The sequence below is a fragment of the Poecilia mexicana genome, unplaced genomic scaffold, assembly GCF_051168715.1.
Source record: "Poecilia mexicana isolate PSO_F unplaced genomic scaffold, ASM5116871v1 scaffold_19, whole genome shotgun sequence".
Taxonomy (NCBI): Eukaryota; Metazoa; Chordata; class Actinopteri; order Cyprinodontiformes; family Poeciliidae; genus Poecilia; species Poecilia mexicana.
The window spans coordinates 9,955,829-9,981,318 of NW_028263388.1; the positions used below are offsets into that span (position 1 = coordinate 9,955,829).

At 40.1% G+C, this 25,490-nt stretch overlaps 2 protein-coding genes across 4 annotated transcripts; both read right to left on the reverse strand.

Moving 5' to 3' along the window:
• Positions 1-364: 364 nt before the first annotated feature.
• On the reverse strand, positions 365-12,130 carry LOC106924754 (prolyl 4-hydroxylase subunit alpha-1-like). Of its 3 annotated transcripts, XM_014998614.2 has the most exons (15): positions 11,868-12,130; positions 11,061-11,147; positions 10,889-10,985; positions 10,605-10,756; positions 9,374-9,511; positions 9,019-9,273; positions 7,823-8,016; positions 7,567-7,743; positions 7,241-7,311; positions 5,467-5,566; positions 5,294-5,347; positions 3,360-3,425; positions 3,192-3,260; positions 3,014-3,110; positions 365-2,470 (listed from the first exon to the last, which is right to left on the reverse strand). In XM_014998614.2, the coding sequence occupies exons 2-15, from the start codon at positions 11,143-11,145 to the stop codon at positions 2,400-2,402; spliced, it is 1,626 nt and encodes a 541-aa protein (XP_014854100.2). In that variant the 5' UTR covers positions 11,146-11,147; positions 11,868-12,130; the 3' UTR covers positions 365-2,399. The 3 variants fall into 3 exon arrangements, 2 of the variants coding, with proteins under 2 accessions (XP_014854100.2, XP_087872683.1); XM_088016557.1 differs by lacking the exons at positions 10,605-10,756; positions 10,889-10,985; positions 11,061-11,147; positions 11,868-12,130 and adding an exon at positions 9,775-10,589; XR_015766378.1 differs by lacking the exons at positions 365-2,470; positions 7,241-7,311 and having other exon boundaries at positions 3,038-3,110; positions 7,567-8,016.
• Positions 12,131-12,551: 421 nt separating this feature from the next.
• Positions 12,552-24,939, reverse strand: LOC106924752 (ras-related protein Rab-40B-like). Its single transcript, XM_014998612.2, has 6 exons — positions 24,532-24,939; positions 18,110-18,170; positions 16,874-16,934; positions 15,602-15,679; positions 15,293-15,515; positions 12,552-14,291 (listed from the first exon to the last, which is right to left on the reverse strand). The coding sequence occupies exons 1-6, from the start codon at positions 24,677-24,679 to the stop codon at positions 13,990-13,992; spliced, it is 873 nt and encodes a 290-aa protein (XP_014854098.1). The 5' UTR covers positions 24,680-24,939; the 3' UTR covers positions 12,552-13,989.
• Positions 24,940-25,490: the final 551 nt, after the last annotated feature.

Sequence of the window (25,490 nt, forward strand, 5' to 3'; positions counted from 1 at the left end):
GAACATTAAAATGTGTGCTAAAGTATTTTACATAAAAGCACAACCCTAAACCAAAAAATCTGCTTACTGACACAGAAAACCAATAAATATGAGACCTCAGAAAATATAATACACCAAAGGGATGCAAAGGTTACCACAAACAGAAACAAACCAGAAGTAATTACAAGAGTTTTTGAGCTTACAAAGAAAGCTCAAAACAGACTATAAAAAAAACATAGAAAGAAACACTATCAGGATTTTATGTGGTAGACCAGCACAGAATACTGACAGGCCAGGCAAGGAGAACATTAAACAAAGAAGATATTATTCCTATCTGTATGCATAAATAGGTTTATTTGCAACAAATGAGATGAAGCCTCCCGTCTGTGTTTGTGCAGAAATTTATATTTTATTCTGATCACTTCATGTGGAACGTTATCACGTTCTCGACATCATCTTAACATCACAGTTCTCTCAGAGATACACAAAAAGGATCACAGATTTTTCTTGTAAAATCACTTGGATGATAAAAAAAATCAAATCAAATCAAATCAAATCATAACAACAGCTTACACACACCTGATCTGCAGTAGCCTCACAGGGTTAACTTGGTGTATTCTGGTATTAAAGTTCCCATAACACAACCAGTATGGCAAGTTTGCTAAAAGTGTTATCTTCTGGAAAGAAAAATTAAGGCCTTTAAAATGTCTTAAATACATTTTTAAAAGTAAGTAAGCCTTAAATACATTAATCAAATGTCTTAAATGTTGGCTTAGTAGGACTATTTACTTTCTATATTCCATATTTTTCTCGACAGGCCTTTAAGGCTACTGGTAACTCACTGCTAGCATAATCCTTTCTAGCTAGCTAGCTGCCTTCTTTGTGTCTACTGGTTAAATGCAAATTTATTGTGAGTAGGCTGGACAAAATTTGGATATTTCTGAGGAGCAATAGGACTTAAATTCCATTCTAAAAGGTCTTTAATTTGAATCACTGAAAGAAACCCTGCATAGTTTCAGTAAATGAGCCAGTCAGAAGCAAAGGATGCTTGATATATAGACCAAATCAGGAATGTTTTCACTCAAACTGACCTAATAAGTAATAATATGGAAAAGATCAAAATCAAACAGGGTCATTTGAAATTATGTTGAAAAAGTTTTCAGAATGCCAAAAATTTGAATTCCTACATTTCTTTTCATTAGATCATACAACATTAGCATCTTATCTTTACTGTAATCAGAACTCAAGTAGTGAGGTTTTTCTTTTATCTGTTCCTGCAGAGTCACTGACCTGCAGGCTGAACTGGTGGAAAACAGGAGCTTCACTGGGTCATAACAGTGGGTGGGTAAATGTTTTTCACTGACTGGCAAAATAACATTATTCAAAGCTTCTTTAGATCTCAAACATCCAAAGTAAAGTACAAGAAGATGAGATAGAGTCAAAAACAGTCACGGATCTATAAAACCCCTAATAAAATTATTATTGGTTATTTTAAAGTTTACTGTTATTCAATGAGGAGTGTGCAAACTATTGGTGAGCAGTGGGAAGAGCTTAATCCATTCACGGCTCTGACTCTGCCGTTGCATTATGTAGTTTTTTCCATCAGTAACTAAAATGTCTGAGGTAAGCACATCATCAATGAGCTGAGAGGTTCTGCACTTACTCTGGAGTGGTTGTCAAGGTAACAGTCACAGAAGTTGAGGAGATAAAGGAGTAGCAGGAGACATACGAGTGTTTCTGTCTGGAGTTGGTGATTCGTTCAGTGTCTAATGTAGAGAACAAAGAGGAGGAACCCTCAATGTTCTGCCTCTGGAGTCATAAATACAGGAGTCGCCCCCTGCTGTCCGTTAGATAGAAGGTGCCCTCGGAAATTCCAAATGTTTTCTTTATTTATCCCAAACAGAGCAATTTTGCATCCAACTATCTATCAGCTCTGAGCAGATGGGATGTTTGATGTTTGATACTTGTTCTGGCATTAAAGGTTCAGCGTGCCTCAATTACTGACATCTGGTGGTCAAGGTGAGAATAGCACCCATGTCCAACATCAACCACCTGCTATCAGGGAAGTTGAACAAGTTCCCACACTAAATTCCCATGAGGCCAATCCATGATAATGTTCTTAGGTTAATTTCAACCCTTAATACACTTTAACTAGTGTTAGCTATGCCCGACAGACAGGACAGCGCTCGGCGTTCTTTTTTCCAGACACACCTGAGGACCAGCTGAAACCTGAACATGCAATAAGGCAGCAGTTCCCTGATCTATTCACACACACACAAACACACACACGCGCACACACACACACACACACACACACACACACACACACTGGGTAAAGTAAAAAGCATCAGATCAGAGGAGAAGCATTCTACTTCTCAGTAGGGAGCAGAAGAACAGGATGAGGAGGAGATAGACAACCGTCAGTCGGTCCAGTGGAGCCCGCAGCGCCTCCTGAACTCCTGTCCCCGTTCGTGTATCCATTTGTTGGAAACTGCAGGAGAAAGTTTGCCTGAGCATGTGGATGTTCATTCAGACAGACATCAGCTGCGTTTCCATTGCAAATGCGCGCTGGAACTTAGTCGATGTTCCGCTGATGTCGAGAAAACACAGTTTTGCAATTGCTGTGTTTCCATTTAATTAGAAATGCAATTAAATTCACACGTCAATAAGTTTGTTCACGCAATAAGTCATTATTGCGTGAACAAAAGTCATTACGCTGTGCCATTATCCTCCTACCACTTCCTGTCATCTTCTTTGTCGTTTCCGCCAGTAGTAACATCCAGCTGTTGATCACATGACTCTTGATGTGAAAATAGTGTTTTAATTACAGTTTTGCCAAAGAACCATCTCATCTTAGGTCAAAATATTTTAGCGAAAAATGTTTTTTCAAAATGGCATGCAAAAAACTGCTATTGTATTTGTTTAAGAAATAAATCCAAATTTATTTTCATAATTCCAATTTGAGCAATTATATGGACAACGGAAACGTAGCTGGGGAAAAAAAAAATGTTTCCGGAGATGAGGCTTAACTCACCCCACTTGTTTCCCAGCAGCACCGGGCAGGCAGCGTGTCGGGTCCTGTAGTCCCCCTCTCCACTGGGATACAGGTTGAACCAGAACACCGCCGAGCCCTGCAGCGGCATGGTCACACGACCCAAAAGGTCAAGGCGAAGAAATGTACAATTAACTAGCAGAGGGCGCTATCAACTCACCTTTTTCGGTTGAACAGCAGCACCGATGTCAGTGAAGACAGTGGCGCCCCCTGCCTGCACGTCGCTCATCTGCTAGCAGGAAGGAGGAAGACAGTCAGCTGAGAGTCTGAGAGCATGAGGGCAAAATCAGAAACGAGGGCTTCGTGGAAAACCGAGCAGAGGACTGACGTAGAGCAGCCAGGTAGCGATCCGGTTCCCGGTTCCCAACTCCTCGAACGCGTCCGGCTCGTCTTTCTGCAACACAGACAGGGAACGTTCACACGGCCGGATTTGTACCGCTTTTTTTTTTTTTTCTGCCGATTTGAAAAGCAGAACTTCGACTCGGCGGGAAATTTTATGTTTTTGATTGTTTATTCAATGTCACATGACTCTGTGTTTTTGTGTTTAATTATGTAAAGCACTTTGAAATGCCTTGCTGCTGAAATGTGCTATACAAATAAAATTTGATCGATTGATTGATTGGTCAGTGACCTGCAACCAAACAGGTGGAAATAAGTCGATATTTCTCAGTGGTCAAACAAACACGCCGAGCTACAGCGAGCAATGAGCTGGGAGTTTCTGTTCATACGTACATCCACAGGTTGGTCATGAAAGAAAATATTTACCAATTTTCTTTTTACTGAGCTTAGATTCTAAAGCAGTTGAGATGTTCGCCTGTACTCAACAGTTTTCTATTAAATTTGTGATTCTTCTGCATAAATCAACAGGTTAGATCAGTGGTTCCCAAACTTTTTCTTCTGCGCCCCCCCCAGTGGTTTCCAAAGATTTTCTGCGCCCCCCCTATGGATTACAAATGGCTGTCTGGTTGAAACGACGCGTGTGGGGGAGAGGGGAGCATTGACTTTTTTGGGGGCAAAATGAATGTACATAGCTGAAAATAGACACCAACATCGGTAGCCTACAAGGTACTTGTTAAGCTAAAGGTTCTGTATTGATATTAGCTAGTCATCTTTTAGCTAACATTACCTGCATCCAACAGCTTTACTCAACTCAGTCGGTTAGTTTGGAGGGAAAAACTGTGAAAAGTTCTTTGTGTTTTTCTGGTTTGCTGCCGATTCTAACACAAACCTACGTAGCTCCGCCCAGCAGCAGCAGGTCTCCTTCACAGGTGGAAACCCAGCGCGAGCGTCGTAGCGCTCATGTTGCGTTTAAAGGCGGTTCGGAAAAACAGGTTACGACATGTTAACAACGGATTAAACAGTTTTAACTGCTGATAAAAGTGACAGAGGACACAAATATGGGAAGTGTGGAAGCCTCTACTGTATCAAATTGACATAGGAATAACAGAGTTGGCCATTCTAAGGTAAAAACCCAGCGCATACAGTGTTCATGTTTTGTTTTTTTTATCCAGACGGCTTCCCGCGCCCCCCCTGCAATGACACGGCGCCCCCCTTAGGGGGCGTGCCCCACAGTTTGGGAACCTCTGGGTTAGATAATGTCCACTTAACAGAAACATCAGAGATCCATGGTTATTATTAAAATGGGAAATAAAGGAATACTAAGAATGCATTCAAGTACTGACTAAATAAAATAGAGAAAAAATGAAATACAGTGATTCACATTTATTAATACAAAAATAAAAAAAACACCTAGAAAACATTAATTAAATTTAATTAATGGTTCATACAAATAGGAAATAACAAAAAATAATAAATGATCATGTGCTTTTGCAATTGTATTATAATTATATCCAATAATACCATCATTGATATTGAAGTAAATATGCTAATTTAAAGAAGAAAATAAATAACCTAAATTAGATTAAGTTGTAGTTAATTTAAAAAGAAAACAAATAAATAAGTATTACATCTGTTTGCAATTTTTGAAATTTGTATTATTGTTTTTAATGATAAAAATAAAACTTAAAAATCAGACTTCTTTCATTGTAACTATTTATTTTCCATGATTCAACTTGAAACTCTGGAAAGTTGGCTAAATTTTGGAAAGAGAAAGTTTTAATAATAATAATAATAATAATAATAGATCAGGCAGACAAACAAAAACTGATCATTAAAGAACTTCTGATTCTCCAGTTGTCAATGTTTAACTTCCAGCTGCTGTGGAAGAGTCCCTAAGAGGACATAGAGTCCATGTTTATTTACCCGTCCGAAGTCGAAATGAGGTTCATACTGCCCTCCGACGCCGTAGTTGGCCACCTGCAGGAAACACACAGTTGTTTATGTCCCTGTGAACTTCTAAAAGCAGTCTGAAGGAAACACGAGACACTCTGAACTGATGATTCGGGTGTTCGTAAATCCGACAGGCGAGCCGCTACCTGCAGGTCCTCGGCCGTGCTGACGTCCAGCCCTGTGATGTCCTCGATCTTCCGGTTGATTTTATCCACGACGGGATGCTCGTACGCTCCGAGCCAGGCGCTGGCAGACGGAAGACACAGAGACGGAGAGACGTGAGTGTGGACGGAGGCCACAGAGACACACGGCGGTGAGTCTGGACGGTGATGAGGAGATAACGGCAAACGGAGGCGTTATCAGGGAAGGGATGCAGGTGGATTAAATGTGGGACGGCAGCAGAGTCACACATTTCAAACGTCTGTTCATGTACAGACCATCAGTTGGGCGTTACATTATGACCACCTGTTCGATGGAGAGAATCAGGTGAGCTGCCCAAATCTGATACACATGTTAGTGACAGAAAAGGTGAAGTTCAGGCAAAAAAAAAAAAAAAAGAGGACATCATGGTTAAAAGAAGGAAAGAGAAAAGTGGGGAAAGTGAATGTTAAACAGAATCACCACAGACTGGCCAATAAATCAATTCTATCTATTAATACAATTTTTAGTTATATAGATTTAATTTTTAGAATATCTGGATTTTTTTTTCTCTCCCCAGATAGTACAGAGTAATGTTAACCAGCCCACGGCGTCCATCTTGTTTGACAAGTGCGTTTTTTCAGAATCTACTTATTTGGACTTTGAATTCAGGTGAACTCTGTGATGGAATAGTACAGCCAGGCTACAATTTATATATATATATATATATATATATATATATATATATATGTATGTATGTATTTTTGATTACGAGAATAAAGTCATATTTAAAAAAAATACAGTCATTTATGAGAAATGTTAACCATCTTGTTTAGCACTGGTTGTACAAATAAGGAAATACTTAATCTTTTAACACATCAGCATCAAATTATTATCATCTCTTTTGAAGAAAATCACACAGCCTGAGATGGTCACGGTTGATAACTCGAAGACTTTTTCCCCCTCAAAATTAAAAAATCTTTATGGTAAAATTTCATATTTTTTCTGTTAAGATTATGACTCCATTCTGTTCATTTAATAGCCGAGCGCTGATACTGCGTCATACAATAGAGAGGATGACTCTAGTACAGAGCTGCTATTTACTGTTTATAATTTACTTTTTCAGAAAAGAAAGCGAGGAGGAAAAAAAATTATTAAAATTAGATCTGGTTGGGGAAAAAATAAAAAATGAAACAAAATCGGCGAACCACACTGAAAAACCACGAGGAGGCAGGTCAGGTGGTCATAATGTTCTGGCTGCTCATGGAGGGTTAAGTATGTGTTAATAGATAACTATGATGTTTGGATCAGCACCTCCTCCAGAACCCAGCGCTCCCACAGTCTCTGGTTCTTCTTACCTTTTAGAGACTCTGTAATGAGCTGTGGTCAGTGTGCCTGTCTGAGGGTCATGCACCGTGGCCCGTCTGAGCTGATCCGGCCATCAGGTCGCATCATCACAGAGATGAAGACAGAGGATAAAGATGGCGACAGAGACAAGGACAGAGACAGGAAGAGGAAGATCACTACCCGCCGCTCGGCTTCGTTCTCGGCAGGAGCTAAACTCTAACCTAGCGGGAAGCGGTCAAAACGCCAGAACCAGCTAGGAACGACAAACATCCACTCCCAAATGTGGATTTCTTCTTTTCTTTTCTTTTTTTTTTGGGGGGGGATACTCTAACTGTGGGTCACAGTGAGAGGAACCTTCAGAGTTTTGAGCTCCTCCTAGGACATCAGCCAGGACAGCAGGAGGGGAGGCGAGACAGAGAGATGGACGTCCATTACCTCTTACTGATGCGGTAGTGGGCCGTTTCCAGGACGCCGGTGGTGGGGTTGGAGATGGTGGCTCGATGGAGCTGTGAAGCCAACCGGCCCAGAGTTACAGGGAGACACACACCCACTCCCTGCTTCTCTGAGTAATCTGCCTGTAAAAACCTGCTAGTCTGTCTGGTGTTTGTTTTGTTTTTTTGTTTTTTTACCAAACAAGGACCTTCAGGATTCATAATTCTTGATTTTTTTGTTTTGTTTTTTACATTCTGTCCCCTGGAATGCGTTTGGATTCAAGTTGGAGCAAACAGACGGGCGGTGTAAATCGGTAAACATCTTCTCACCCTGGGTTTGGCCAGCTCCTTCACCTTCTCCATGTCTCTGTCCGACACGATGTCGTGGTAACGGACGATTTGAGGGCTGTCCCACTCGTCTTCCTGCTTCAGCGGTCCTATTACGAACCTGGGGTTCCGGCCGTTGTCGTAGTAGCGACAGAAGAGGCGGCTCTGCCTGCGGGGAGTCTGATGGGAGGAAGGGAGAAAGTGAAAGGAAGCCTCGCCGAACGACACGAATGAGAGCGCTGCGTTTCCGTCGGCTCACCATCCGGACGCCTTCGCCGCGACACAGCTTCTCGTACTGCTTCCTCTCTGGCAGGTAGTCGTCACGGCGACTTCGGTTCTCCTTCTGCATCCTCCGCTTCTCCTCGTCGTCGTCGTCAACCTCGAGCTTCATCTGTTTGGAGAGCTGGTACTCAAAGTACTTCAGGTTCCCGTTGGCCCGCTGGTGTGACGGGTCTAACGGGACAGAACCAGAATTTTAGCACCAGCTTTTATGCATTTTGCAAAACATAAATGACCAGTGTAAATCTATTACACACTGTAATAAATAATTATACCGTATTGCCTTTAGTTATTCTCTTAAATGTATTAGATTTTACATGTTTTTGCTTACTTTATATGACTTTAATGTCTTATTTATCAATATGTAAAGCAAAAACAATATGCATTAAAGAGACGGAATCAAACAATAAATAAATAAAAATAAAGTACTAGACCTAAAAACAAACAAAAGTATTACAATAAATGAAAGTACAATCAAAAGAAAAGTTAAAAAAAAAATCAAATAAACGAAATTAAAATAAACTGAGCAGAAAATAAAAATGTCCTTTTTATTTAAAACAGTTGTTTCACTAAAACTATTTTTAACTCATTTAACTGTAGTAATTTCATATTTGTTTAAAATAAATATGTTAAATAAATTAAAGACAGTATTACTTTATTAAGGAATGAAAGTATAAAATAAATATAATTTTATACTGAAGAAAAGACATTTTTAACAACAACTATTTTATTAATACTCCTTTACATGTAAAAGAACAAACTTTTTTTTTTAATTATTTATAAGGGCAGTATTATGTAAAATTGACTTCTGAGCTTTACATCTTGTGATAATGTTAATAGAGGAGCGCAGAAGGCGGAGTTTCAGAAAGAGCGGGAGTTTTTAAAGAGACAGATCCCCAATTTCAAGGCATTAAATTCCAAAGTCAAATTTTTTTATGCCATATTTGATAAATATACAATTTTTACAACATTTGACGCATAGTTGCTTCATTGTGCTATAAAATAGCAATATTCACCTTCAAAAGACAAAATACTGCCCCTTTAATATATGTGTGAAATAAATCACATTTTTAATATTAGAAATAATTAACATACATTTTTGAGTAAAAAGTGCAGATTTAATCTCTGATTAATTTTATTCGTATTGTGTAACCTTGGAGTTCTGGCGCTACCAACCGAGTTCTAGAAGTTTCTTGGTGAACTCCAGCGCTCTCTCCAGCTCCCCCTGCTGGTAGACGGAGTAGCTCAGGTAGTCCAAGATGGCGATGGCGTCCACGGCGCTGGACTCCTCCCCCTGCTCCAGCTGCTTTAAGGCCTGGGCCATCCACAGCTCCGTGTGGTAATAATCCACGTCGGAATACGCCACCTTTCCCAGGTCGTAGCAGTCTTCCACGGTCAGGACGCTGCTCGACGTGGCCACCGACGAGGAGCCTGAGAGACAGGAAACCAGGGAGCCGCTGTCACCACGAAGCTGCTGACGAGTCACCGGTTTTCAGCTGTGACCCGAAATTAGCTGACGAAATTAGCTGACCCGGCAGCCGTCCGCTGGAGATGGTCTCCGTGTCCAGCTCGTATGTGTCCTGGAGCCTCATCAGAGCTTTTGCCGCTCCGATCTGGTCGTCGTCTTTGGGGAAGTGTTGCCTCTGGATGGTGAGGTTGGAGACAAACGCTGGAAGAAAAACAGAAAAGTAGCAACTGAAAACTAGCTAAAGCTCTTTTTCTTTAACGATTATAGCAAACACTGAACAAAAATACTGAATTAAAGAAGACTGAACGACATGAGTAAAAATAGTATAATGAGTATAATTAAAAATAAATTTAATATCTTATACAGGATTAAAATCCAAAGCAAAGTTGGGCTGAAACAATTATTTGGGATTAATTGATCAGTGAAATAATTGTCAACTAATTTAGTAACCTATTAACCATTACCTGGAGTACATACAGACTCAAAACAGGCCATTCGCTGAAAGAATAACACACTCACAGCTGTTAAGTCAAAACTGTACACAAACGTAAACATTTTTTGCATTTAACATAAACAAAAACTATCTGTAAATATACTGCTCAAAAAAATAAAGGGAACATTTCACTTTAATTTTGTGTGTGGCTCCAAATCCAGGCCTCCATTGGTTAATACATTTGATTTCCATTGATGATTTTTGTGTGATTTTGTTGTCAGCACATTCAACTTTGTACAGAACAAAGTATTCAATGAAAATTTTTCATTCATTCAGATCTAGGATGTGTTATTTGAGTGTTCCCTTTATTTTTTTTGAGCAGTGTATGTTCGACCCAGAACTCACCAAGTGTCAGAGTTTTAGCTTCACTTGATTCCATTTCAGTAAAATAATCTCCTATTAAACAGGTTTTGCTATCCGGTTATTAGTTTGTTAATCCAAAAAAATAAAAAAATCAACAGCTCAACCATATGCTGTATTGGTGTTAAGTGAAGCAGAACGGGCTGTGCTATAAATGGAATATGTTACAGCACTATAACATATAATATAAAATAAAATGTTTGTTTCCTTATTTAAAAAAATAATTTAATTATTTTTCAGCATTTTTAATACTGTATATAAAAAGATCTAATTGATTGAATGACAAATTTGCTGATTTTTTTCATTGCCAATTCTTCGTCGAAGTAATCCAAAGAATAATCTTTTACTAAAAGTTTGCAGGAAAATAATGTGTTTAATTCAAAGGAAGACAGAGAGAAAAAAAAAGTGTGTGTGTGTGTGTGTGTATATGTGTGTGTTCACCATCCGACACGTCAGTCAGCACCAGGCTCTCTAGCTCCGCCCACTCCGTGTTGAGCCTCTTTATCAGTTTGAAGGCGTTCACCGGGTGACCCAGGAAACCCTCGGGATCCTGAGAACCGGCCGTCGAGAGCACGTCCAGTCTTTCCGCCCACCTGAAGACACACACACACAAACACACACCAGCGAATGAGACGTATGGAGTCGTGGTTTTCCCAGAATGGCTTACCTCACATTCCAACAACGCCAGAGGTTAAACAAAAAGAACTGTGTGCCGTACACCTCACCGTTTGATTCGCTGCAGTTTGTTCTCCTCTGCTCTGATGTAGTCCTTCAGCGAAGACACCAGGTCCCTCTCCACGAACAGGAGGTCCGTCATGTGACCTGAGGGAAAAAAAACAAAACAAAAAACACAGTTAACATGAGGAGAAAGACAGTTTTGAGGAAGGAGAAACTCACCGATAGAAGTGAAGAAGTCACTGTGAGCCGATTCGGCGGTGAAGAGGAGCAGGAGGATCGTGAAGCAGTGACGGAGCTTCGCCATGTCTGCAGATGATGCACAGAAACTAGTTAGGACTAACTCGGTTAGGAGTTGGATCCAGGTTCTGCCTCATGATCAGGGTTGAGCTAAAGGAGATCAACTACATCCAGAGCAACTGAAACAAAAAGTCTGGTAGCTTTGACACCCAGTACAGAAAGTTTATTTAACACTTTTTAAAGGTTTTCAATAAAGTTATCAAATTCAAGACTTTAAGGTCTTGCATAAATAAGGAATATGCCATTTGTAATTCACATACTGAATACAGTTTTTCCTTCCACTTAACTTTCCATGATTATGCTGGGATACAGCGTTTTTCTCCCTCTGTTGCAGCATGACCAATTTGAAGAGGATGTCAAGTAATCAGTCAATGATTATGCAGACTATGAAATATTTCAAATGATTTTTATTGTTCTGGTGTAATTTTAATAAAAAAAAAACTAATATTTTGGTTCTTGTTAGCTTTAAGTCACAATCATCACAATATTTGGAAATTAACCCTCAAAATATTTATCAATTTGTGGGGATACATTTATATTATGCGTGTTTTACTACGTAATAGATAAAAAACAAAGAAAACCATCAACAGGACATTAAAAAAAAAAAAACTTATGTTCACTTTCTCTGTCTCTGAGCTGCAGATTAAACAGTTCTTGGGTTCTGGTTTCACTTCCAGTCCTCTCTGGACTTCCTCACCTGAACCTGACTCACCTGTCCAGAACTCTCACCTGAACAGGAAGTTTGAGAAACTGCACATCTAAACGGGAACAAAACGGCTGGTGTTTCTGAGCAGGAAGAAGGTTCTGGATTCTGAACCAGTCAGTCTGCTCCAGTTCCAAATGCTGTTCAGAACCGGTTCGAAGCCGCCCGGTTCGGCTCTATGGCACGGCTAACTCGTGCTGTCTGGACCGTGAATCGGAAAATGTAGAGCGAGTGAAACTAACTAAATCCCAGAGATTTTTCCAGCTGACTGGAAACAAACCTCATCCTGTTTTTCCTTTCCACACAACGGTAAACTCGGTGTTCTACCGCCACCTGGTGGACTGGAGCTGCCTCTGCTCCTTAATCTGTGGGGACCCCAAGCTGTTCCTGCCTCACTTATTTTTGAACCTTGGACACACCGGGTTACTTCTTGCTGTCACTATTTGGGTAGAAATATTTAGAGTTTCAATTCAAACACACCCACGGCACCGTTTCCATCGTAAACGTAAGCTAATTTTTAAACTTATAACTTAATTATTTTGCTTTTTTTTGTATTAGTTTTTCATATAAAATTCCAATAAAGTACATGTAAAATAGTCCCTGATTAGTATCACTTTTATAAGCAATGCATTGAATTATGAGTTGCCAGGTTAAAACATTTGGAACTTAAAAAAAAAAACAGAAAAAGGAAAGAGGACAGTTCAAGAATGTGGAAGGTAGTGAAGTTTATTGTGAATCAATGATAAACACAACTTTCAGACATTTCTGCAGAAAAACGTCTCACTGGAAAAACAATAAAACATAAGTTCTTCATCATATCAAACAGGAATATTTACAACACGTACAAATATTGTACACAAAATGGCTGCTGGTAGAGTAACGGTGCGAGAGAAGTGCAAAAAGTCAGCGTCAAAGTGCCGTTTGATACATGTTAATGTCGTAGAAAACCTGAGGAAGAAAATGCCCCATAGTTTGTTTTTTTTTTTTTCTGCCTCCGAGAAGGATAATATTTGTCAACTTTCAGTCTGAGCAGATGAGATTTCTGGTATATAAAAAATTAACTGTAGGAAAACCTTTGAGCAACATTAATATCACTTCCACTTTCATGTCACTTTAAATGACAAAACTTTACACATCTCTAAATGCTGCTAACGTTTAAATTGATCTGACATTTGCCAAACATTCATAAATCAAGTGGCAAGGTCAGTAACAGAGAGATTAATACGGAACAAGAATTTTCACTCAAAGATACACTTTAGGAGTCAAAATCTACACTTTGTAGGATTTTTAAAATGTTATCAAAATAATGTTATGTTTTAAACTTAAAAAGTAAACCAAATGAGAAATAATTCACATAACATTTGAAATAATTTATAAGTCTTATTTTTTTAGACCAATGTTCCTATTCATGTACAATTAGAAAACTGTTTAAAAAAACTGAATAAATTCTGAGTAATAAAAAAAAATAAAATGGGAATGGGAGATTAGTTTTACACTCAATGCATGTTTATGCCAAAACAACGCCTCACTTTAACTGTTTATATCAATACTTTACACGCTGCAGTCTTCATCCCAAACAGCAGGTGTCACTGTGGAACAAACGGTGAGGTTTAACTGCGGATGTAACGCTTGAACTAGTGAAAATATTTCTATGCACAAACATAAATGACAACTTTACATCACAAACACATTCTAAAAGAAAATGCAAACTCAAGAAAGAAATGAAAACATCCAAGGTAAAGATATTTTTGATTTTGTGTTGGACACAAAATAAATAAGTAGTTTTTATAATTAGATCATTTTGAACTTTGATGGTGTTTTGAGAATATTTCATCTTAAAAAATTTTGATTTTTATATTTTATATTTAAATGTTGTCTGAACTGAGTGTTTGTCCCATACTAAATAGTCTACTAATGCCATACAAGATTACATTACAGACTCAAACAGATTCCCTGACATTATCTTTAAACCCATCATGATGGATGAACAGAAGAAGAAGCTGTTCGCCACCAACATCTCTGGTCAGAGGTTCAACTTGATGCTTCCTCGTCTCCAAACATAAAAGTTTTTGTCTCTCGTTTCTTCTCTTCACACATACTTTGTACTTGGCCACGACCCATCCACAGCCGGTGGTGCGTTCGCTGCCGTTAGGATATTTTGCAGCTGTTTCTGCAGCCCTGCGTTGTCGGGCTGAGCGGCGGCGGTCGGATCAATTTTGGCTTTTTAAGAAGCGTCCCTCCACTCCTCTTGGCAGCGCTGTGATGAGCGGCCGTGGCGGCGGCGGTGACGGAGTAGGAGCGTCCGTGCATCATGCGAGCGTTGAGACCGTTGGCCATGGAAAAGGACTTGAGGTGGGACTTGAGGGTGTGGGGCAGGGGCAGCTTGTCCACGAGGTGGACAGGCGTGCAGGAGACAATGGAGCGGCAGCAAAGGTCCTGAAGACTCAGCACTGACACAAGGACAACACCAAAAAGTTAGTTTTTAAAATTCATTTTAAATTCGTCCTAATTTTTTCAACAATGTATCAGTAGTCTCAGACTGCATTCCTGCATTGACACTGGTTCTTGAGGAATGCCGTTTGAGATCCCTGCTTTATATCAAATAGTAGTCAACTTGTAATTTTATTGCATGTTTATCTGGATAAAATTTAAGAGCAGATCATCGACAAATTCAGGGAATCAATCAGAAACAAGTTAACTTAATACTGTTACACTTTTATTAAGTCAGAAAACAAGAATAATTCAAACCAATTATCTATAAAATAGTCTAAATAGTCACATTTGTAATAGTTAGAAACAATATTTCAAAATAAACAAAATTATTTTTTTTTCTTTTAAAAAGAAACATTTTGGTAATACATTAAAAAACTCAAAGAAATATTGAGAGAGTTTTTAGAGGGGAAAAAAATCTAAATGGACTAATATAATTTCTTAATCAATGCAGCAATTATTTCAAATGCAGGTGTAATGTTAAAAAAATGTATTAATGCTTGAACAATTATTTGAATATATTATTTACTCAAAGAAATCTATTGGAAAAAAACCATTTAATATGAAATGCACAATCCTTTAGGCGATGTAAAATTGTGTCATAGTTAAAAAGGAAAAAAATAAAATAAAATCAAGTCTAACATCTGAAACATAATTTTGGAAAAAAGTAAAAATTTCAATAAACATTTTTGTATAAGTAAGAAGATGTTTTACGATTACTAACTATGTTCATGAAGACTAAAGCTAACTTTTCAAGAACATTTTAAATACATTTAATCTAAAAGATGGCAAAAAACATTTTATTCTAACGTCCTTAAAAACATGTTATTTTCCTACTGATACCATCACTAGGTTGTTCTGCTGTTGTCCAGCAGAGGGCAGCACAGACCTAAACCGTAAATTGAATCCGCTGTGAGCACAGTGTGTGCGCATGTGTGTGCGTGTGCGGTGACCTTCTGACCTTTGTTGGGCCTCCACAGGCGCTCCATGCCGTGCCTCATGAGGACAATGCGGGCGAGCTCCGTGAATGACTCGGTGATGTTGAAGTTGCAGAGCGGGCTCACCTCAAAGAAAGTGACGCCCAGCTTCTCGGCGTACACCTGCGCCTGCTCCGTAGTCACCTGACGCTTGTAGGCGAGGTGGAGGCGGTTCCCGACCAGGATCTTGGGCACTCCCGGTGCATGCTGGGTAAAAAAATAGGGAGCACTGGAACATGTATGGGATTTTTAACCGGAATCGTGAATTGGCACCAAACCGCTCGCCGTCCGACCTCGTCGATCTCTTTGATCCACCTGTCGATCCCATCGAAGGACCAGCGGTTGGTGATGTCATACACCAGGATTACTCCCTGCAGAGTGTAAAATTATCTTTTAAGTTCCCACAAAACATGGCAAAATTCAATAATTATGAATCCATATGATCCATTTTTAATGAACAAGCTTCAAATAAAACTAAATCAAAAATGCTAAATGGCATCATTTTAGATTTATTTCAATTTGCAATTGCAGGAAGACAAAAAAAATCCTGACTCTTTTGCCGAATATTAAACGCTATTTTGTATTGCTTTGTCTGCATAAATAAAGTGAAACAACCGATATCATAGTAATGGATCATCTTTATTTTAATAATTCTATTGTGCAACTTCTAAATTGTTGGAAATTGTAAAAGACTATGTTGCGTGCAAGCAACTAACAGTCATTTACTGTACGCTGCAGCAAGCAAGGCATGATGGGAGCTGCAGTTCAAGGTTTTTCTCCGTTTTCTGCTCACTTTGACTCCACAAACTCAAGGTTCAAGAGCATCTGTTAGCCTCTCCATGGAAACGCTGCTACTGTTGCTATGGCGATATCTGCTCTGCACCCACTAATAGCCTGATGAGAGATGACAACAGACTGCTTGTGTAAACAGTGTTTGAGGATGAAAAGGTGGCAAATTTTCCTCCCAACTTTCCATCGGGAGACGAATCTCCAAACGGCAGATTTACACTGCATCACAGCAGGGATGGTAAAGAGGCACCAACATTTCTTTTAATGTCCAACTGTATGTAAAATTCAGATAGATCTGGGTTTATTCAGAAACATTGCTAGATTTGGTTTGTGAGCTTCCAGCAAATTTAAATAAGATCAAATGTGAACTTCCTGAAAATGAGCCTTACAGAAGCTGTTGTGGATTTCGGTTCGATTCCTTCGAACGCAGTCAAGAATAAATAACATGATGCGGGACAGAGAAATGGTGAAACAGGGTTTCCCCCAGTTGTATTACAAGCCTGGCGGGCCACCAGGCTTTACTTGTGCCCCCACCAGGCTAGGCATTACTGATTCATTTGAAAATGTTTGCATTTTTAAAGCTTTATAGTAGGTGTTCAGGTATTAATCTTAAAATATTTAAATAACACATAACTATCAAGTGATATCTTCAAATTTCCTGTCAATGTTAAACATTTTTTTAACTCAAAGACAACGAATGACTGGCCTAGCGCCCAACCGCCGGGCTTAGCAGGTTTTCTGGGGGGGAACCTTGGTGAAATCTCCATGATCCATACCTGCGCTCCTCTGGAGTAGGATCTGAATATGGTGCAGAACCGACCCTGTCCGGATGTATCCCTGAAACAAAAACATACATAAGGAGAGAAAAATAAGATACTTCCTCCCACACCCCAATGCAAATAAACATAAAATACACTGTATGGATGAACTTTACAACCTTATCCATGTTTCAAGACCTCTGGACATCAGTTCCTTCAGTCTGACAGCAGCTGGTTCAGAGCAGTCGCCATTTATATCTACAATGTTTTTTTTCCCTCCAGTTTGGGCATAAGCAACAGTTTTGATGGGGATACGCATTTAGGACATTTGGTTTTCTGACTGGATTCTCTTGGTCCTGACCCAGCTGTTATGTTTTCCCCAAGTTGAGACATTTTAGTTTCTACTTGGCACGAAGCAGAAACCAGCTGTTGATCCTCAAAGTAACGCTTACGTAAACCCAGAGTTTATGGTGTTTTCTCTCAGACCACATCCAGTCCGGTTGCTGGTTTCTAGGTGGTTCAACGCGACCGAGTCATGCGTGTGTCAATTGTCTTTTGTGACTCTTAACCCTTCAAAGTGGATACAGCCGCTTATGACATGTAGCCAACACAGAGTGTGTAATCGTCTTAATTTTGGTGCTGAAACCGCGCCGTAGACTGTACTCCCTGAAGCAATTTCCTGTCCACTTGGTTCTCTCTGTTGATTAATGAGGGAGAACTGGAGATCCTCTGAACAGGCCTTCAGGGACACTGCTACAGGACCAAATCAGGACTCTGTGCAAGCGCTAAGGCATCCAAACAGTGTTGAAAAGGGAGTTGCTCGCTGATTTGTTGCTTACTGAAGACCTCGGTATGTCGGGTGGCTCTGAGATTTCAGACTTCTGATGTACGAAACCCTGTCCTAATGCTGGATTTGTCACTTCTAATCTTCTTACGTCATAACCGAAACCAGTGAGAAAACATGTTCGTAATCTGACAGCAGAGCGAACTTTAGCTCGCCTTGCGCAGAGCCTTGACATAAATACAGTTTAAATCAAAGCTGAAGCTGGAGGCTGCGTCACCTGGAAAAAAAAATAATACAAAAACAAAACCTCTATCAAGTCAAAGCTGCCTCACATGCTTGCTGTTTATTTTTGGACCGAACCAGGACCTCCTCTGCTTTGCTGTTACACAACCACACTCTCTGCTTGTAGATCACACACTGTGAGGACGGCTGCTGAACAACAGCCAGCCGCTTTCCTCGTGTTTTCATACCAGAGCTGCAGCTTGACTCGTCTCCCGTCCAGGAGGATGGTCGTCGTCTTGTAGTCGATTCCTGAAACGCAGCAGGAAAAAAACAAGCAAACAATAACCTCCTCATTCTTCTTTTCTTTACAACATTTCTAACTCTTCCATGTTGACATTTCTAGATTGTGCCTTCTGCACACATTTGAGCTACCGATTTGTTCTTTTTTGTTCAAATTTTTCTTTAGTTGAGCCACTGCATGTTCAAATAATTATTCTGCCTGGTTTGCGATGCTTTGCAGCTGCTTAAACGGTTTTAAAATTTTTTTTTACTACTTTCAGACAGTTGTTATGATGTGTAACCTTGGCAACAATCTGTCATTTTTAGAAGTGGAAGGAGCTGACTGGCATCTCAAAAGCTCAAATAATACTTGAATTACGACCCCAAATTTTAAGGTTTGAAAAAGAGAAAGTTCAAAGCATCGATTTAATTTATATTTCCCTGTGGGACAAATAAAAGTATTTTTGAGTTGAACTATAATGAAGCGCTGAAATACGAAAATTAGGTGCCATTTTTGGAGTGTGTTACAGGGCTATTTCAATGATTTTGTGGCACCAAGACTAATTTAGATCATTTTTGTTATCGAAATCCACCATACAACTCGTGGATCTGCCAAGTAAGCTACACTGCAAGCAGATTTTTTGAAATACAGTTAATAACTTTATTAATTTAAGGGGGAAAAAAAACTTAAAATATGTTTTTTTGCTTGTATTATGCATGTTTAAGACACATCACACTTCATATTAAAGTCACAGACTCGTTTTACATGTGGCGGGTTTTTTTTGTGACCTCGTCAGATTTCTTTTGTAAATTTAAAACTAAAAATAATGGTTGATGAAAACAAACAACAACAAAAAAAAAAAACAATGTTTCTGGGACCAGCGTGGAGCCATCTTCCAGATGTTTCAAATAGAGCATCAGTTTGTACCTGCAAAGACCTATCAACTGTTCTGTAGATGGCATCAGTAAAATACTTATTTCTCTACGTTTTTTTGTTCGGGCAGGGAATAGGGCACCAACTCTTGCTCGAGCCCAGGGGCCCTTATTCTTCTAAATCCAGCCCTGAATCTGCACAGATATAAAAAGGAACTTGGTGGAAAATAATAGAAAAGAACGATGAGCACACCTCAGTTCTTTCTTGCTTTATATGACCAATTTGTTTCCTTATCACACATTAACATATTCTCTGATTACTCACAGTGCTGTAATAACATAATAACAGCATGTGTGTGTGTGTGTGTGTGTGTGATGTTATTAAGTCTGCCTGCTTCTGTGATCTCTCCAACCCATCCATTAATTTCCTATGGAATTTCACTGATAAGCATCTGAACTCGCAGCAGTCAGACGCCCGACAGTGATGCTCGGTTATTACCAGCGTTCTGTGCAGAGGCCCCCCCCCGCCCGCCGCCAAACCATGCCAAATTTATTCCCTCCTTATTCCCGATTAGATGTAATTATCCAGCTTCTGTCCTGGGACTCCTCCTGCACGAACAAAAGCAGTGAGCATCTCGTCTCCTTTATAACAGTAATTATCAGAGCCTCTACGAAGGCCGCACACTCTGATTATGTAACGTGCGCGCACAGCTTTTTAATAACCTGTGCTGTAGTAAGTTTGGAGGGATGGTGGACAGTTTGTTGCACCAAGAGTGATGCAATTATGTGAAATATGCTACAACAGTAGGGGCAGGTTAAAGCACATCACAATGAGACCGGTAAGAAAAAAAGAACATTAATTTGCCTCTTATACTGGATATTTAAAAAGATTTTGCTAAACAATCATAATGATCAAAGGTGACTAAAATGAAAGAAAATCAGTCCACATATTCAAAATCATGTTTTGTTTTGTTTCCCCCCCGCCCCCCAAGTAAAAATGTACCTGATAAAAATCAACAAACTGTTTTGTTGTTTATTTGAATACAGGAGTCAGTTTAAAAGTGCCATTTTTACTGTGTGTGGATTTTGTGAGGGACCGAGCCAAACCACAGGCAGGAGTCAAAATCAAATAGTCAAAAGTCCAACTTTCAAAACACACAGGAGAAAGAGAGAGAGAGAAGGGACAGACATGAACAAGAACCAGGCCGGCAAGAAATATGCAGGAAAAAAAAAAAAAAGGAGAAAACTGAAGCTTGAAGACAGGATAATTACAGGGAGAAGGTATCAGGTGAGTCTAATTAACCGATGCTCGGCTGGAGGAGCCGAGGGATATGACTAACGTGCAATAAAGCGCTGGGATAAGAGAAGCTAATTAAAATACAGTAGTCGTGAGAAAACACTAATCACTAAAACTGAAAAAAAAAACTGAAGAATGAGAACTAAGACTAAGGATTAGGAGCACCGAAGAGAGCAATTATTTTAAAAAATTCAATAAAAAAAAACCCCTCCAGTCTAACAGTCTCTGACCATACACAATGTTTTCCCTCCACGTTGATGCAATGCATTATGGGTGAGAATTTAGAAAAGTCTGTGCCAATACGAAGCTAATCCTGCTCTGATTGGTCAGTCCAACAGCCTGTTTGGTGGTTACAGACGTTTTAAAAATCCTGCCTAAAAATATGACACAATAGTAAAATAGAAACACACACACGCACGCACACACAAACGTAGTATTTGTTGATGCATCAAGTGCAGCAATCAGATGAGTCTCGGAGAAGCACTTCAGATGAGAACTGTCACGGAGTGCCGTGTTTCATCCAAACACAGGAGTGTGTGTTTTCATCAAGGTCAAATCACACCCACCCGCACGCCGTGGGTGTGTGAGTGAGAGCTTCTCTCCCGGCTGTATCTGCTGCATCTTCACTTTATTATTATGACTCACAGTCGCACATGGAGCCGTTGGTTCCAAAGAGCAGAACGTTTCGGTCCTCGTTTGGAGAGACTTCCAATACAATCCACAAGCACAGACTCCGTCGATGTTTGCGAGCATTTTTCCACACACACGTCGGCAGTAATAAAGTCTTCCCCGTGTGGTTGGTTTTTTTTTTATTTGGCAGCCCGTAATAGCAGCTCTGCTCTGGTCTTGGCAGAGGCCCGGAGGCCCCCCTCTGGGACCTCAAGAGAGTCAGTCGTCCCCTGGCAGAGAGACAGTGGACCACAGCTATGTCTCTGTCTGCTGCCATGACCCAGAAACGCAGAAAATCCAAGGATAAACCCTTCAGTTTTCCACTAACTGAGCTGCACCGCCCCCCCCAAAAAAACTAACATAAAATCAACTCCCTGGGCATCTCAAACATAAAAACAAAAAACAAAACATGCAAGTCAAAGTTGCAGAAGCGTACTGAGAGACATCAACACGTCTCCTCAATCTGTTGCGGTCCTGCGGCAGCTCAGACTACATTCCATTTTAAATGGATAGTCCAGATTTCCATTGGTTTGGGTGAGAATGTCCAGTCAGAAATTCCCATGCAGTGATCTCAGTTTGGAGAACCGGGAAGGAATCCTCACCGAGGAGCCGAGCTTACAGCGGGGATCGTTTCCGAGACAGTTCCAGACATCTTAGAGGCACCACAGGCCCTTTAAGCTCATCTCCAAAGAGGCGCACTGTCCCTTTAACTTACAGGAATATCAAAACAACCGTCTGGATTTGCAAGATAAAACACTGATGACTTATTCTAGACCTGGAGCATAAAGGCAGTTTGCAGATGACAATGACTGACATTATTTTTCCATCTAACGCGCAGCTAAAATTAATCTTGAGATCCTATAACACTTTGTTGTCTGATTTGCAGTCGGATGTCTCCACGAATAACACAAACCTCATTCCCTCTTTTAGAAAAATCTACTTTAAATTTCCAATAACCTCTTGCAGAAACAGATTTTGTCCTTGAGTTTGTTCTTTGGAGGTCGCCGTTGATGATTCAGATGCCACAGCCACGCTTTCCTCACCATCATCCCGTCACCTTTGACCCAACTCCCTGCAGTGAGCTGCTGCTGCTGCTGCTGCTGCTGTGCTGCCTCTCAGAAAGGCTTTATCTGTTGCTGGAATATGACGGCTGCAGCAGACCGATTTATTCGCTTTTTGTTTTTATTCCCCGTCAAAACGACACAGAAAAAGCCACATCAACACCGCCTTCTGCATTTGGTCCTGTCAACTTAATAATAGACATTATTACAAACCTTGAATGCCACAAGACTTTAAATATGAAACATGGACCTAATATCTTCATATAAATTCAAACTCACAGTCTTAAAATATACAAGTCTGTGGACAAGACCATAAGCAGCAACTACCTAAAACAGATATGGCATCTTCACTTTATCAGTTCCAATAGAACTGATTAAGCATCTTTAAAATACTGGCTTGTAATCTTAAAATTATTCTTAATGTCTCGAAAATTTTGAGTTTGTGGATTAGCGTCAATTAAGGCTAAAGTAAGTAGGGTTGTTACCAAGTGAATTTTGAAGTATCATATTAGAAAACATTGATGGAAACTGCAAAATTGAAAATTGTAGCAAACCTTCCCAATCCAAACCTTCAGCACAGGAGAGGAGAGTCAGAGTTCTCGACGAAGAGGAAAGTCTTGGCCGGAACGGGAGAGGAAAAACGCTCCCATCCTCTGGCGGTTCTATGCCATACCAGAGTTACGAGGGGGAGGAGTCCGATTTTTCTGAAAGGATGCATGCCAATTTGCAACCTCTACATCTTGTTCAGGACAGCCATGTGTAGTGTCAACATCTGATTAGAAAAATAAAAAATAAAAACATCACGATTTTGCGTAGCCTGGTTGATTCGCTCCAAACCAGTAGATGGAAAGTCTCTTCTCTTTCTTTTCTTTTTTTAAAAAAATTGCATGGTAACTGGATGGAAAAATAGCTGTTTTCTTACCTTTCTTCCTGTTAAGCTACTGACGAATAAAGGCCACAAAAACTAAACTTTTGCGACTTTACTTTGTTTAAACAAATGGAGTAACAAAATAGTTTGTGAACAAAATCCTGACAGGACGACTGAAACGCAATGCGTGACCTTTTTATTAATCAGAATAGAAGTCAGTCCTTAGTTGCTATGGTGATTCCCGCATTAAATGTGGGAGCAGAGAGAGAAGCAATACTCTTTATCATTCAGGCAGACAAACTTGGCAGTTTGCTAATTGCTCCGCTAAGTTAAAATGATCAAACCAAGCTAATACGCTTTTCTGTAGTTTATGAATTCGGCACGAAAGGAACAAAAGGTTCTACAATACTCTGTGTGATTTATTACAATACTCTGTGTGATTTATTACAATACTCTGTGTGATTTATTACAATACTCTGTGTGATTTATTAGAACTGAAACCGGCCAGAATAAGAGTTTTCAGTTTTTTTTCTTTGTTTTTTTGTATCCTGAACAAGTTTTCCATTTGCGCACAGCATATGCCCTGAAAGCCCCTGCAGGGGAGCTGATGGTTGATTTACAACTCACAGGCTTCGTTAAAATAAAGTGTTATTTCCCTGTTTTTAAGAAATATAACATGTCCCCTCTCCCCCAATTCCTCGTTCAAAATGGTACAAATTTCAGAATCAGATTTATTGGTGACCGCAAAGGTAACTGTCTGCACTTTAAGTGGATTAATCGACACCCAACAGAGACACACACAGAACGGGGCGAAGTAGATCCAAAACACAGATTCTGATTGGTGTAAAACTTTTTATGCAAAAAGGGGATTTGTAGATTTCTCAATGTTATGCTGAATCTGTATTTTGCATTTCTTAAGTTTATGGGGGGTTTTTTCTAAGTTTTTTTTTCTTCATTAAAATGCATATGGGGTTCTTTTTGTACTCAAATTATTTGCAAGTAAACTTGGAAATCTGATTTCTATTTACTGGCATTTCTGGCAGCTTGAATCACATTCAACTGGTGCCATTATCTCCAACTTCAGAGACAAATCAAATGCACCATTAGTTGGGGGGCCGAGGGGTGGCAGTGTGTTTTGGTGGTGCATAAAGTGGCAGATGAAGACTTGTGTAATAACTAATTAATTAAGCTCTCCGTGGAGTTTATAAACCATATTCATTCATATTGGATTTTGAGGTTGAGGTTGTTACTCTCAAGCTCTCCAGTTCAGACCTGCAGCTTCAGGGAGTTGTTTTACCTGGACATTTGAACACTTTTAATACTTTGGAGTCTCCTTCTTGTATAAACAAATTCCAAATTCCTTGAAACTAGACTGGAACTGTGTGATAAGGAAGCTAGAAACCAAGTAAAAACTCTGCCAGGGCTTCAGAAAGCCTGGAGGAATGTTTTCTTTTTCTTTTCTTTCTTCTTTTTTTTGATCACAGGAAGGAAACTATTAGAGAATCCTGCCAACATAACACTGCGTTGTTCCACGGTAAGCCTTGAAACAGTGGACGCCACTTTACACACACTCTAAAATCGGACGCGTTTAGCCCCCTCGTCCTACCCCCCATCCTCACTCACCCAGGTTGTACCCGTACGGGGACTCGGACGCTCCGTCCTGCAGGCTCTCCAGGATCTCCCCCTTCCCCACGTCGCTGTCTCCCACCAGCAGGAACTTCAGCAGGAAGTCGTAGGCTCGGATCGGACTGGTTCTGGTTCTGTGGCTCATCCTCGCGGCTCGTGTCCCATCACGAGCTGTGCTCTCTTCCTCCTCTTCCCCGCGGAGGAAGAGGAGTAAATAAAAACGCGCGTCCCCGCGTCGTCTACGCGTTCAGTGTTTACCTGCGCGCCACGCCCCCCTCAGTCTGCAGCTGGAACAGCACGGCGCGCGGTTCTGTTCGGGTCCCCGACTTGCTCACAGAGGAGGACCAGCTGGCGGACCTTCGGGGACTCAACCCTCGCCTCCCAGCTCGAGAGAGAGAGAGAGAGAGAGAGAGAGAGAGAGAGAGAGAGAGAGAGAGAGAGAGAGAGAGAGAACAGGGATGCATATCTGCCTGCTTTAATCTGATTGGGCCAACAATTGAGTTGCTAGGGCAACCCCGAATCCCCATTGGAGGAGACGAACATCAATTAGAGCAGGAGCAGCTGTCTGATTGAGAGACTGCCTACTTTTGTGACATCAAATTAAAATAGTTTAGATCATTTTTTTTTCTTTTCTCGTTTGAGGTTTCAAAATAAAAGCATGTTCATTCAAAAATTCTTTCCGTTTTTGTTTTGCTTTTGCTAAAATACAGCAATTGCGACTTTCAGTGGAAAAACAGCCAAGATAAACACATGAAAACAAGTCACAGATGAAAGATTTATATATATTTTTTTATGACAGAATAAGTCTTTATGGTCCTACCATTTCTTTATACTCTTGTTTTTTCTGAAGGTCTTCTCGTTTTAGTTTCATTTAAAAAAAATGTGAATTTCACTAAGATTTGTTATTCACCACTGAGGTATAATAACATGATCACCTGCCTAAAATTGTGTCAGTT